At 41.2% G+C, this 14,721-nt stretch overlaps 1 protein-coding gene across 2 annotated transcripts in view; it reads right to left on the reverse strand.

Annotated features, from left to right (window-relative positions):
* Positions 1 to 14,721, reverse strand: part of GSK3B (glycogen synthase kinase 3 beta) — a 150,424-nt gene that overhangs the window by 19,802 nt on the left and 115,901 nt on the right. For both annotated transcript variants that reach the window (XM_075107197.1, XM_075107206.1), the window contains exon 8: positions 7,852 to 7,947. In XM_075107197.1, coding sequence (XP_074963298.1) covers positions 7,852 to 7,947 — 96 coding nt within the window. The remainder of the gene's footprint in view (positions 1 to 7,851; positions 7,948 to 14,721) is intronic.

The raw sequence follows: 14,721 nt of genomic DNA on the forward strand, positions 1-14,721 counted from the left end.
CCACTGTGTGTTTTGCATGCAGATTGTGAATATCACTTGCATGCTGTGCTCCCTAAGAGAGCAGAGCCTTATGAAAATGACATCTGTTGCTAACGCATCAAGTTTGTGACACCACGGTTAAAAATTTCCTCACCATCTTCAGAGACTCATATGCTTTGCCAAGAACCACCCACACCACCGATTCAGGCTGACAGTCTGTGCACATCTCCTTTCAGTTTGTAAGCACATTTTTGATGGCACATGAATATTGGGTAAGAGAGAAAGCTCCTCCCTTCAACCAAAAGCTTGTACTGTTTACAAGCGATCAAAGTCATCAGAGGTAGGACATGACCCTCAAATCAACTTTTTAAAAATGCAATTGCACAGTATGATTACCATGACTTTACGACATGAAGCGATATTTTGGTCAGGCAAGTTTAATGTAATAAGCCTTATGATAAACATGACACATTCATAAACACAAAAGGAGAGGGAAGAGGAACATGCGAGAAAGAGCAATGCTTGTGCTGAGCTCCACCTGACACAAGGAAACCCAAAGCTGTGGCTGAGGCTCTGCCCTCGGGACCAGTCTTGTTCCACGGGCCTGAGAATTTCAGAACGGGATTTCTGAAATACACCATTTGGCTATTTTGAAGTGCATAAAACTCATGTGATGAAAATGAAGGTTAAAAAGTCCACCAAAGAGGCACTGGTGTTGGAAGTTATTTTAAAAATATATATAAGCCCCACAACTTCCTTCTCTGATTAAATCCCCCTATAGTTTTTCTAAAAAGCAGCTCAGAAATAGCAAGTGCCTTATTAGTCAAAAATCCCTGTCAGGTGGCACTTTCACAGATAGAGGAAAATGAAATGAAAGCAGAAGGGTTAAGTGGCTTACAAATGAGCCAACACAGAACTGGGAACAGGACCAGGAACCTGTCTCCAATGCTAGTTCTTGTTGAGACCACACACTTGTTACTGGGCTTCTTCCATTAAGGACACGACAGGGACAGAATGAGCTAGCCTTTATTACCCAGTGCATGTGCTCTGCTTCTGTCAAGCTCTGAAGGAAAGCAACAAAGCTGAGCAGAACAAAACAGCCCCACTTCTTCTCAGAGAGAATCCCCCAAAATCTACCTCTGGAAGCGCGCTCAGCCTCAATGGGACAGACGCTATGAACAGCCCAGGCAGATGTGTTGCAATGGGACGGCTAAACAGATGGTACATTGCAGAAGACATGTTAAACTCAGCATTTGACTTCCGTAGTTGCACTGATGCAAATCATGGCTTAATGTTACATTAGTGCTTGCTCATTTACTGCATACGAATTGGGCAGAGGCAGGGTAATTTACCACCCAACAAACCTGGCTTCTTTTCTCATGCTTTAGATGGAGATAAGCAATTTACACTGTCAGAAATCATTGCTCTTACAAAAGGAGCTGGGAAACACGAACTTGCCAGAAAAACTTGTTTTTTCTTTTAAGTTAGTCTCCAGCAGAGCTGTTTTCACTCTTTCCTTAGGAAGTCATTACACACCAAGTGAAAAACAGAACTGTACTCGTCAGAAAGAGGTCAGGGCACAGTTTCACAACAGGCACAAATCACCTCCAGTTCACGCTGGAAAAGACAGTTCTGCCCTTCTCCTGGCCACGCAGGTCTGCTCTGTTCCCTTGCCCCATTACTTGCAGCCGGGGCTGAATGGTCACCCAGGTAAGAAAGGTGATCCAAATCCTGAACATTCATGTTATTCAAGGGGGTTTTGCTACTACACAAACAATAATGCAGAAGGGAAGCATCTGGAATATGCAGGTGGGAGGTGGAGAACTGACCCCACTCCATGATGAGCTTATGCCAGTTATGAAACTGCACCCAAAAAACATCTCATCTCCACTGTACCGTTGTAGTTCTACAAAAGTTCAGACCCCAATCTCGGAAAGAAGTTTGGATTTTCAGTTTTAATTCAAATGCAAGCCTGCTTACAAGATTTCTGACAAAAGAATTTTCACTTTCTTTTGTCATCAGTTATAATTAGAAGTGACAAAACGAGCTGTCTATTTATCCATTTTACTGTTTGGTATTCTTCCTCGCATCTACAGTATGAGCAGTCACTTTGGAAGCGTTACAAGCAAAACAATCTGCTTAAAAACCAAACAAGAACCAGGAGAGCAGGAGTAAGACAAGATGAAGACATGAAATTGAATCTGGAGGGTGGAAAAATATGCTCATGAAAGAGACCAGACTCTTTATGTCCCAGTCCCAGAGTGTGGGGAAGGTGACAGGACTTCCTGCTACATGCACAGAAAAATTCAACATTCAAGGTGAACTGATTGATGTATACAAAGAATACACACACATAGAGGATACTCAGACTAAAATATTTACCAAGTATTTTATAATATTAGCAGAAATTATTTCAAAATATAGGCAGAAATATCAATCCTAAAGTCAATATCTAAAGCTAGTCTACAATACATCCAACCATGGCTCTGCACAGCTTCAGCTGCAGCCAGGAGTGGCCAATTGGTTTGGAGAAGTGCCAGAAGGGATAAGCTGGAGCCTGAAGTTTCATCTTAGACACTGTCTTCCTCTGCTATAACAGTTTGGATTGAAGACACAGACAGAAGAGTACTCTGAACAGTATAAATAGTGAGAGGAAAAAAAAATAAAAAGGAAGCACTTACAAAGTTGGGAGGGACCCTGCCCTAATCTGCTGCAACTTTATGGTGATGGCAAAGTGCTGCAGAGAGAAATCCTCATGTATTCATTCACAAGAGTGCACTGCAGAAGGGCAGAGATGCTCACACACAACCTAGACATGACAGTTTCTCTCTCTCTCCCCCACTGTTAAAACAACTGACTCCTGCCTTTTTCCATCTCAACACTGACTTGGAAATTATGATGCAGACACCAGCTAGCTATAGATTTGGGGATGGTGAATGAAGCCATTATTTTGAGCACACTTAAACTTATCTCACCAACAGTATATTTAAGAAGTGCTTGCACGTGTGAACAATCTTCCAAATATCGTCAGAACAAAAGAAACAAAGGCTACTAAACTACAGCACACTGAAGAGATGCACTGTCCATTTTAAAGAGCTGCCTGCAGTGGAAACTGCTTCCACGTCTACACAATGGAGACAAGGCAGAGGTTATGATTTGACCAAGGGAAACAGCCTTTGCTGATATAGCCTGTTGTGTTGTTCCATCATCACAAACCTTGAGCATGCTGGCAGCTCAGTAGGTAAGTCGGTTCATTATAATGCCATTGCTGTAAGTACATTGCTGGAAGTATCCTTGGTTGGGGAAGAAAGTCCAAATGAGTCATCTCCCCCATGCAGAAGAGGCCTAAACTACATAATTATATAACATTTACTACAATCCTACTCAAATGAAATCCTTTACTAGCTGGATGCAAGGGGAAAGGCGGACTGTCATAGACAGACATTTTTTGTATTTCTGGAAATAATCACAGCACTGTCTTTGTTTTTCAAAACCCAAAGGATTTGAGATCTGAAGGTAGCATTTGAGTAATGCTAGGATAAAGGCCAGCTGTAATGGGGCCATGGTAAACAACGCCTATCTAACACAAGCTTATGAAGCATGCATTTAGACCTTTCATCAGCCACCCCACTGTCCCTGCCTCCCTCCAAAAGAGCCAAAGGCTTCAGAGAAAGCCAATTGCCAAAGCTGAACTTCAACAGCCCTGTGATGTACAATCTTACATTCGATCTCAGATTTTCTTCTTGGCTTTCTAGTCACACAGTTATAAAGCATAGATGAAGCTTAAGTCAGAAGAAGAGAAACAAATATAAAGATTAGTAGCAGAGACCCGAATGCGCTTTCAAGAAGAGAAAAAGGCTCAAGGAATTGAGGTGGCTGAAAGACACAAAAGTTCTGACCTTGTAAAAGCAACAACAGCAGCAAAGCCTCCAGAAAGGGTAGTAACTTCTATTCGATGAGCTGATACAGTTGGAAAAAACGAACAGTTTTTCCAATTCAAGATAAACCTGAAGACATGATTGTGTGTCTAAAAGACTACCCATTTTTTTTCTGACTGTGTCAGTCGCAAGATATTCCTACCCCTGCAAAACCTTGCTTCTCTTATAACTTAATGCTACTTACTCACAGACCAAGACAGAGAAGCAGCAGGATGCACCTCCATGAACACAGAGTATTCTAATCTAAATGAAAATAAAGGGAGGTCTGGATGAAAAGAACAGCTATATTACTAAATTAAACACTCCGGTATTCTGAAGAGGACACCCCAAGAAGAACAAGAATGTCCCAGACTCCTTTTGGGGTTGGGATGCCAGAAGGGAAGAAAAGAGAAATCCTGTTTTGGAAGAACTGCTTGAAAGATTCCTGGAAAGTCCAGATTCTCTTTTCTTTTGCTAGCCAGGGACACACTGAACTCCCATCATCATCTCCATCACGCACGTAACTGGTATAAACACACGCACGTGCTTGGGCAACACAGAACTATATTGGAGAGAAGACAGAGAGGCCCCTGTACATTTTATAATGAAAGATTCCATCTCTTAAGTTACAAAAGTACTTCAATCTCAAATTGCCAACATATTGAAAAACCAGTCTAAGAACAGTCTGCACTGTAAACTCACATTATTGCTGCAGCATAGAAAAATATTTTTTAGTGTTAGCTTGAATTCTCTCCTAATTTATGAAGAGGGACCCTTGTTAATTTGGGGTCTCTTTCTTACTACTACTACATCATGCTGAATATCAATACTGTATTCAGATGATACCAATCCACTTCTACTGAAAAGTCTAAGATACATCTAAGAAGGTAGACTTCAAATTTCCATAAGATTTTTGCTCAAAATTCCAATTTAAGCCTGAAACGGAATGAATCTGAGAAACAGTATTCCTTCACGGGCCCATACTTATTCAGTCTCAAACAATTTCTCTGGTTCTTCGAAAAATCCAGAACCTATTTCCTTCTGCTACAGCACCAGCCACCATTCTTCTTCACCCAGTTGGTAACGCAAATGTAGCAGATTACACCACCACAGTGATACCAAGTAGGAAAACAATCTATCTATGCTTGCCAGAAATACCTGAAGAGCAGATCAGAACCACGTACATCCAACAGAAGTCCACACCACAGAATTTCAGACAGAAACTATAGGTACTACAGCTTCCAAAGAAAATTCTTAATTGCCATCTACACACATTTTTGCAGACCAACAAAGTTCCATGAAAACAAGAGTAAACCATGGACCTTACTTTTGTATAGACTATTGGCCTGGAAACAACCAGTTCCAGACTGCATAGAAGACGTTAAACATCTAGACAGCAGCTAAACGTGCACCTTCACTGGGCACCTCTACTGCATGAAATTAACTCCAAGTAGGACCTACAAAACCCTCAACACTGAAAAATACCCATGTTGTATTCAACACCACAAAGCAACAGGGAGAATGCCCTTGTAACAAAGAGCTTATAGCAAAAAGTTACTATCTTCTCAGTAATTCTCTCTCAAACATGCTGAAAACTATCTGCCTGGAAGTTCTTTCACACAAAAAGCCCTTAACTTATGTCTGCCAACTCCTCTGGTCATAACTAGTCCACAAAAATAACAACCTTCCAACTACTGTAATCTTCAGTAATTCTTTAGCTTAGATGGCAAAGGTTTCTGCTTTTGAGGCCGAAACGTAAAGTTCAAGTCCTGCTGGCAACTACCCATAGCACTCTAGTTACGTACGTAGTTATAACAAAAAAACCCATTTGCACTTTCACTTCTTCAGTCATTTTTCTTCTACTCATTAAACAGAGTTCAGAAGTGTTTTCTCTCCCATGCTTTTCAATTCTAAGATACAGAAACCCCAAGAGGATGCACATGCCCACTGCTGTACCATCAGATGTTATTCCAACATAGCTGGGTAAGGAAGACCAATTCTACATAATACTTGCACTTAAATCTTTCATGGCTCAACATGTTCAAAATGCTGAAAGGAAGGGATCTTTAGAAGTAATACACTGAGAGGATGAGCATATTACCAACACCATGTTGGATAATGCATTTTGTCATTTTTATAATACAAAAAGTACAGATCTCATAAATGAAGTATCATGTAACCCAACTGTAATCAACTGGTTTAAATGCTATTCTACAGCCAGCCAATATCAGGAAGAGTTGTATGCAGAATGCCTCAAGAATGAGAAGCTATGCTGCAAGCATTGCTCTCCAAAACTAATTGTGTCCTAATACAAAATGCAGATTTGATCTTCTGGCAAGCACTTCTCAATTTGTTATAATCAACTTGGTTTCACTTGTGATCCTTTAGAATGACCAAAAAACACATTCATATAAATAAGACTCAGTTTTTTCTTGAAGCTTCCATTTGCCAGAAGATCTCTGCTGTGGTCTAACAGATCATCAGGTGCATTCAGATGATTCTTAAGACCATTCAGGCAGAAATTCAGTTGCATAGCTAGCTTACATGCTTAACTGTGTGTCCTACAGTACATCTCTGCACTCCTACTCCATTGCATATTAATTTAACCCTCCCTAATCCAAACACCTTCACTGCAGGAATTCAGATGCAACCTTGGTATTCAGTGCTACAAGGCTTCTGGACTTAGTCTTGCAACTTCTACCATGATGCAATTTGAAACTGAAGAGACCAACTTCTCAGGGATTTAATTTGCCCTAATTCTTTTTTCCCCTGCTACCATAAGGTATGAAAAAGCCTCATTTACTGACCTCTCATAGTATCATAAATTACTTAAACAAACCACTGAAATAAACCTGGATATGGAAATACAAATTGGGGATTACTGGGGAAAGAGAGAATTGAGGTGGTGCACGACTTGTTAAAGAATCTATCAGAAAAATAGTGACTTGCAGTACCTAGTCTGGCATGTACTATGGCCTGCTATCAATCTCAAAGACCTCTCGCTAGTGTTTCAGAGTTTCTACCATCACAGAACATTCAGTCCGAAAACATCTGATCTGGACCCATGCTCAGCTAGGAACGCATCCCTTCCAGGCGTACATACTGCTTTCTTAGCAGAAAAAAACCTGAGCCGTTAAGATAAGATGAGAATATACTGCAACTACATCAGACATTTCTCAAGCAGCAAGAAGAAAATGCTAACTACCCAGGCTTTAATTCTTAAGATTCATTATTTAACTTATTTCACACCTAAGAGGCTAATTAAATGATTGTTTCCCTGCCCCACATCAAATATCCATCATTCCTCAACAGGCGGAAGACAGCTTATTTGTGTGGCAATGTGTTTGTTTCAAAGCTAGCAGCTTCCTCTTTGACCATGGAGGTTTTAAAATTTCCTGCATGTACTGCAATAGTGTCTCCCTTGTGAAAGCTAGATAACAAGTAGTTTTAAGAGGTAACTCCAAAAAAAGCCCACCTCCCCTCAAAGAGCACACCTATAGGAGTACAAATACAAGATCTATGAGAAAGCCAGTTAAGAACACGACTGTCAGCCCTCGAAACAGTATGTAACAGCATTACAAAAGTGCCACACATCACTGGAACACTCTCTCAGTTGTATGTGACTTTTGTGCACATCAATTTATAGCATGACAGGATTTATATATGTTGCAATCCACTATAAACACACACACCATTGTTAAAAAACAAAACCAAACCAAAACCAAACACCTGTAGGCAACCTCAGAAAAAAACCCTGACCAACAGATATTACAGTACACTGTACTGTACCTTCAATACCTTCTTTTCCTTATCCACATCAAAAATTACTGGGTCCCCAGCTTAGTTAAAGGCACCCAGTTTAGCCTGAAGGCCACCAAGACACTAAACAAGTTGAACTCCTTGAACTTTTACTTTCAGCCCACACGTCTTTATTATTCAGTTCATACAGACTCACCTTAGTCCATGGATGTGCCTTAATCTGAGGGAATTTGAATTCAGTATAGTTTGGATTCATTTCTCTAATTTGCTCCCTTGTAGGCGTTCCCAGAACCTAGAAAGGAGAGACCGAAAATAAAGGCAAATTGTTCAGATATGCTTCAGATTCACATGGTAATGAAGAGTGCAATATAACGTATTACACATTGAGACAATTTAACTGAAGTCAATCTGTGTAATGAGTAAATTAATATAGTATTGAGAACAAAACAACAGAACTTTTGCAGAACCTTTTCAGCTGGAAGTGACTCCTGGGAGCTTCTGATCCAAACCCCCTGCTCAAGCACAGTCAGCTGGAGCTGGCTGCCCAAGACCATGTTCTGCTAGGTTTTTTAGCATCTCCACAAAAGGAGACTTCACAACCTGGTCTGGGCAATGCGCTCCAGTCTTTGACCAGCCTCACAGAAAAAAAAAAAGTTTTCTTGCATTCAAATGAAGTTTCATGTCTTTTACTTTGCGCCGCTGCCTCTTGTCCAGTCAGTGGGCACCACCGAGAAGGGCCTGGCTGCTTCTTCATTCCCTCCCACAAGGTATTTATACAGACTGATGAGATCCCCGAGTGTTCTCTGCTCCACGCTGAACAGTCCCAGCTCTTGCAATCTCTCCTCATATGACAGATCCTCCAGTCTCTTAATCAGCTTTGTGGCCCTTGCTCACACTTCAGTAGTCTCTTGCTGGCAATTCAGTTCATGCTCCAAGCCCAGTGTAAAAAATTTAATTATCTTCTACAATTTTTCACACAATTCAAGCATCTTTCTCAAACTTAGTGATATTTCAATGGGGAAGAGAGTTTGCTCTAATCAGGCTGTTATAAAACACTACTGCTGAACACATTCAGGGTGTATTGTAGTTCACTATATATGACTGATTAAGGATCAGACCAGTAGCACTGACTGCATTTTACAAGTCACTAACAGCAGCCCTCTGATGAGCTTAAAAGATCAGCCAGTTTCTGCTGAAGGGAGCCAGACAAGTTCCCCCCTGCCCTGCCACACTGTGTGGGCTTTGGTGGTAGTGGTTGTTCCCTACCCCAGTACTTCCACAGGGAAGATAAACTTAGTTTAAACCTAACCTGGAAGCATCTAAAATGCATACGACCCCTGTTTACTTTTACAAATTTCTGTTTTTCATTCCCAGAATGTGCACAATGTTATTTATACATGCAAATTAGTAGTTGTATGAGAAATAACACACAATTACACATCTCTTTGTAGGGGTGGATAGATTTTGAAAGGATTCTGGAAATCCCTTCAGGGAATAAGCATGACGACACAGCATTAATGTTTTCTATTCAGTTAGCACCTAGCATAAGAGAGCCATTGCCTTCTACTGATATATAAAAACTGCAAAGCACGTTTAAGGAATCCCGTTGATTTCTGCTTGCATCCAGTTGCTGGGTATTGTTCTGTTCTGCAGAGGGAAATTAAGAGGGCAGAAGGCAGAGGAGTCGCTCCTCAATGCTGAGCTCAGGTTCATCTTCCTATAGGACCCCTGTAGCTACACTACTCTTGCCCTGTGACAAATCTCTCAGCATACAGATTACCATAATGTTATCACCTCATCTCATGAGACCGCACCATCACTATCAGGAAACAAATGATCTACAAGATGACGTTAGCACTCTACCTTACTGCTTGATAAAGAAATATTTTGTTACGTATTCCAGTATCCACGAACATTTTCATTCTGTTAGAGGAGTGGAAGTTACACAAATGCACTCTAAAGGGTCAGGTAAAAGCATAAAAGAGCAAGTTAATTGCTGTTTAATTAATTTGTGCCACAGAGAAACGATCATCAGGTATTATGAAATGAACTTGATATCTCTTTATTATTTAAAATATGAGCTTTAAGACACAAACTGAAAACCTACCCACAAAGCAATCTTAAATAAACAGCAGCAGCAGAGGAAATAAACCCTGCAACTTGTTCAGACAGTTGCTTCTTGGATAACAGATTTAACTGACAAGTTGTACAAAATGAATCATCACGTAACTCCTACTTTCCCATTGCTAACCAGGATTTAAATCCCACCTACTCTAAAAGCCAAGGGTTAGCCTCAGAACTGTCAGAAGATTTTTCTGTACATGTCTGAAAATGGAAACGTGAAAGAGGGTGTTTACAGGATTCTGTACATTTTTGCTCAACTTTCAAAGCGGAAGAGGGCTAACAGAAAAACATGCCCTTTCCCCGCTGGTCTTCCAGCTCGCTCCCCCCAGCGCACTGGCCACCCAGCTGCCAGCCTGCCAGGTGAGCACCACTCTCAAAGCTTTGATGACTGCCGCTCTCAAACCGTTCCAGTTCTAAAAGATGAGAGGACTTCACACCTGCAAATATTATTTTTATTGCAATTCAGGATAAAAGCCATTTTTAAAACTTTGGAAGTTTCTTGAATTAAACTAACTTCCTGAAAAATTACGGATAACTTGTATTACTATCCCACCATTTTTGAAGGCTAAGTTTTCATGCCTCCCTAGTAGGATGAGGACTTGTTTAAAAGCACGTTTACATTATTTCCCCTTCTCCCCCTCAAAAAAAATTCCTTTAACAGCCATCCTAAAAAGAGGTAAGGACTAGATTTTTTAGTGTAGCCAAAATTCAGGAAACTGGCTCAGTTCCCAAAGCTGCTCAGAACAGGAGCCTACACAGTGCAAGTATCTTTCAAGACTGCCTACAGCATCAGAGATAATTCAATTTGGACAGGCAAGGGCAATTTCATGGAAGGACCCATAGACAATATCTATCCATACATCTCACTAAAACCACAGCTGTAACTCCAGATAATGGGAGGGAGCAACATCTAAGCTCAAGCAGTCATCTAAGCAACAGTGCTTCAGGTCTCATGAATGCTTAGAAATGAAGGTGCTGAAAAGGGATCATGCCAGCTGAAGGAAGGGATCGCCTGGCCCTTCAGTTACATAGCAGCCTTTGACACACAAAACAACTGTGCAAAAGGAAAGTGGCTTATAATAGCCACTCAGTGTATTTACTTTGTTCTCTCTAGATTGCAAAGCCAGATTGTGCTTTCAATTTGCACTGAAGGCAGATTAAGACAAACCTCCCCCCCAACCAACGAACCCACCCCCAAGAATAGGAAAGGGAAGTAGATAGAAATCAGAATAGAAGTTTTAAAGACGATGTGAAATTCAAATCACAATCCAGGGAAGTGTGGGATGAACAGTGATAAACTATAAAATTGTACCAGTACTCGACGTATCTGGAAGAGGTCCTGTAGTGGACCTCTCCCCGCCCCCTAACACATCAACACTGTTTGCTACATGATTTTGAAATTCATGTTGAGTTTTCAGTACATTAGGTATACATTTGAGTAACCTTGGTGAGTAACAGCAATCACTTAAGCTCTTGCAAGAATTGGGCAAACCTCTTAAAGAAGTCATATATGTGACTGCTCTTTATGTTTGAAATGCAGAGGAGGAGCATAAATTACTTTGCACATTTTTGGCAGAGTTACTCCATGAAAGAGCTGCTCTTGCTATACCAACTCTGAAAATACTGCAGAGCGGATGTTCCTTGGACAGAGGTTTCACAGAATGGTTGGTGTTGGGAGGCACCTCTGGAGGTCATCTGGTCCAAGCCTCCCTGCTCAAGCAGGGCCAGTGAGGGCTGGCTGCCCAAGACCATGTGCAGACAGCTTCTGAATACCTCCAAGGGCAGAAACCTCCAGAACCTCTCTGGACATGTTCCCATGTTTGACAATCATGACAATAAAAACTGTTTTCTTGAGTTGAGACTGAATTTCACAAATGTTGGTTTGTGCCCATCACCTCTTGTCCTGTCACAGGATGCTACAGAAAAGAGCCTGGCTCCCTCTTCTTTGCACCTTCCCTTCAGACTTCCACACACCAATAAGATTACACCAATCTTGCACTAAACTTTTGAACGAATGAAGGGGGAGTCTATATAAGACTACAAGGAATCCTCCCATAAGTAAAGACAACAGGTCAACTAGTCTGCCTCTTCATGCCCTATTGACATCATCATGTCTTAATAAATAAAAAGAAACATTATCTATTAAGATTAACTAAAGAATACACTTGCTGAGAAGTCAGATACTGCTCTGATTCTCTTAGGACAAAAATGGAACACAACAGTTTTCACAAGTATTATCTGGAAAGTTTTTCTTTGACATTAATAATCTGTAATAGATGAAGCTCCCCACATAACTTTTATTCCAGGAACAGAGTTTGTGAAGGTAGGGTAACGGTACATATCTCAAGCAATTAAAAAAAAGCTACAGGGTCCCAATAATGTCATCCTTAACAAACATGAGGAAGAGATTTCTGAACCTGGAATAAGCCCTGTATTTTGATTACAAGTAGCATAAAGATCTTCATTTTGTGTCCTTGAAATTGAATTTTCATAGGATAAAGAGAGAGATGATATTCAGCTCCAAAAGACCCTAATACTGAAGACAGCTGCTGTCCACACCTGGCTTCACTGTGCAAAACTGCGTTATTTATGACCAAATTCACGCTGTTGGAACACCAGAGGAAGAGGAAATTGCAAGGGTATCCACAAACCCCAGTGGAACAGGCCCTTTCTGACAACCATCGTTACTGCTAAACCTTTGCCAAAATGTAAGTGTCCGTTAAAAGCATAGGGACACCAATGGTTCAGAAGCTCCGACTAGTTATGACTGAACTAGAGAGGGGAAAAGGTAGTTATTTAAATCAGAAACCTCTAGAAAGCCATGGTCACAGCAGCATAGTGCCTTCCCCAGCAAAACCATGCAAGTTTACGAGGAAATGTGCTCCAGAAAGTCTGGTGTGTATGGCTTACCAGATGGCATAATTAATATTTCTGCAAACATGTCTGCACCTCTTCAGAAAGTTGTGAGAGGTGTGCCAAATAGTTATTTAAAAAATTCATGGTGCAGGCATCTCAAGCAGTAAACACGGGTCAGCTTTGAAATAATACTTCAAGATGTCTGTGTTAGAAAATAAAATAAACTTACCCATTTTATATACACTTTCAAAAACACACTCAAAACGAAAGCCAACTAAATATAGAGATTTCTTCTATTTGCAAACACGAGAGCAGCTATACATCCGGAATAGAAAGAAACCCATTGTCACCGCTGACATGAATATAATTGCTTGTCACCTTTTTTACGCTGCTTGCCTGCAAGCACTGGAAGTGACAAATTATGTGAGGCAGAGGAAGAGCCAAGTTGTGATGTGAGGGGACATCAGAAAAAAATGCCAGGAGACTTCCCTGAGGGGCAACAAGAGAGGACCCACATGAAAGCCTGTGTCAGATGCAGGCAGGTCCTCAGCACAGGATCATATCCAATAGAAAGTAACACGCTCTCCTACTGCTTATTCTCCCGGAAGAGATGGCTCCTCTCTTCCCATTAACTACTGTGACTGAATTTGTTTTATTTCAAAAACTGAGCCCAAAATAGTACCTTGACATTTGAGCATGAGCCATATATTATAATTGCAGTCTATACTTAGCATTCAGCTCAGTAAAACTGTCAGAGACCAAAAAGTTACACATGAACAGGATTCCTGATACTATAGAGCTTGTCTCAAGACATTTTTCCCCTTGCTTCATTCCTAACCCAGAGAACTATGGGAAGAAGATTTTATTATTTCATTATTTCTCCTAAATTACCATGAAGTGCTGGTTTTGATGCAAGAAATAATCACAGAGTCTGGTAGGAACACAAAAAAAAACCAACCCCAAACAACCCAACACCAACAACACCCCACACAAATGAACAGACACCACCACCAAAACAAAAAAACCCCAAAACAACAAACCAAACCAAAACACATCACTGCACAACCCTTTTCTACAGTTTTTCACAAGGTAGTTGGTGCATCTCATACTCCAGATTGCAGTGTATGGAAAAATTATTTCTGGTAAAGACAATTCAAGGCAGATTGGCAGATTCTGTCCTCCCCTTGCCACAGGGCTGCTCAGACAATTATTGCTGTTTCATTCTTCTGATAAAGATGATTTTTTTTCCCCATTTTTGACAGGAGAAAGGGGAAGGTGCTAAACAGAACCTTTCAGAAGATTATTATCTTAGAAACAAACCCATTATGCTTCCAAGAGTCCCTTTTTGCAAGGGGAATAAGGAGGAACCACTGTCTGTGGGAACTGTGGTTGAAGATGTTTTAGTTCAGTGGGGGGGGGATATCCCAGCCACTTTTCCCTTGATGGTTTCAGGGCACTGCAGAGCTGGGGGGTAGGGGGAAGGCAGGGATCCCCCACCTCCCAAGCTTTCGCAGGGGGCACGGCAGTCCCGCAGACACTGCTGCTACGTTGCAAGCCATGCGCTCAAGGATTTATGGAAGACTCCGCCCTGACTGCATCTCAAAAAAATACCTTTTGTGGTCTGAAAGTTCCTTCTTTTGAGCTGTATTCAGCAGTATCCCACTTGCACAGTGGATTTTAAACAGGGAAGCGGCAACTGCAACCCTCCTGGGCTGCTGGAAGGAGGGGGGTGTTCACCCTTCCATTGGGGACAGGCCTGTATGACCGCTCTCTGAGGTGTAATGCCTGCTCATACGTAATTTCTTTATGCAACTGCTGATGACACCCGTACTGCCACTGTGCCTGCTTCAGAAACCAAGCACATTTCTGAAGGAGATGTCACTCGAACACCAGTAGGATAACCTAACATTTGGAATAGCTAGCAAGAACTAAAAATAAGGAGGAAGAGTCACCATTCAAGATCAAGCTTTGGAAAAAGCACAGCACATGATTTCTCTCTTCTAATAGCTTAAGTGTTCCAGAAGAATGCACTTGGGTTAAATTATTTCTTCAGATGGAGCTCCAAGACAGTATTTCCCCATATCGA

Source organism: Phalacrocorax aristotelis, chromosome 1 (genome assembly GCF_949628215.1).
Source record: "Phalacrocorax aristotelis chromosome 1, bGulAri2.1, whole genome shotgun sequence".
Lineage (NCBI taxonomy): Eukaryota > Metazoa > Chordata > Aves > Suliformes > Phalacrocoracidae > Phalacrocorax > Phalacrocorax aristotelis.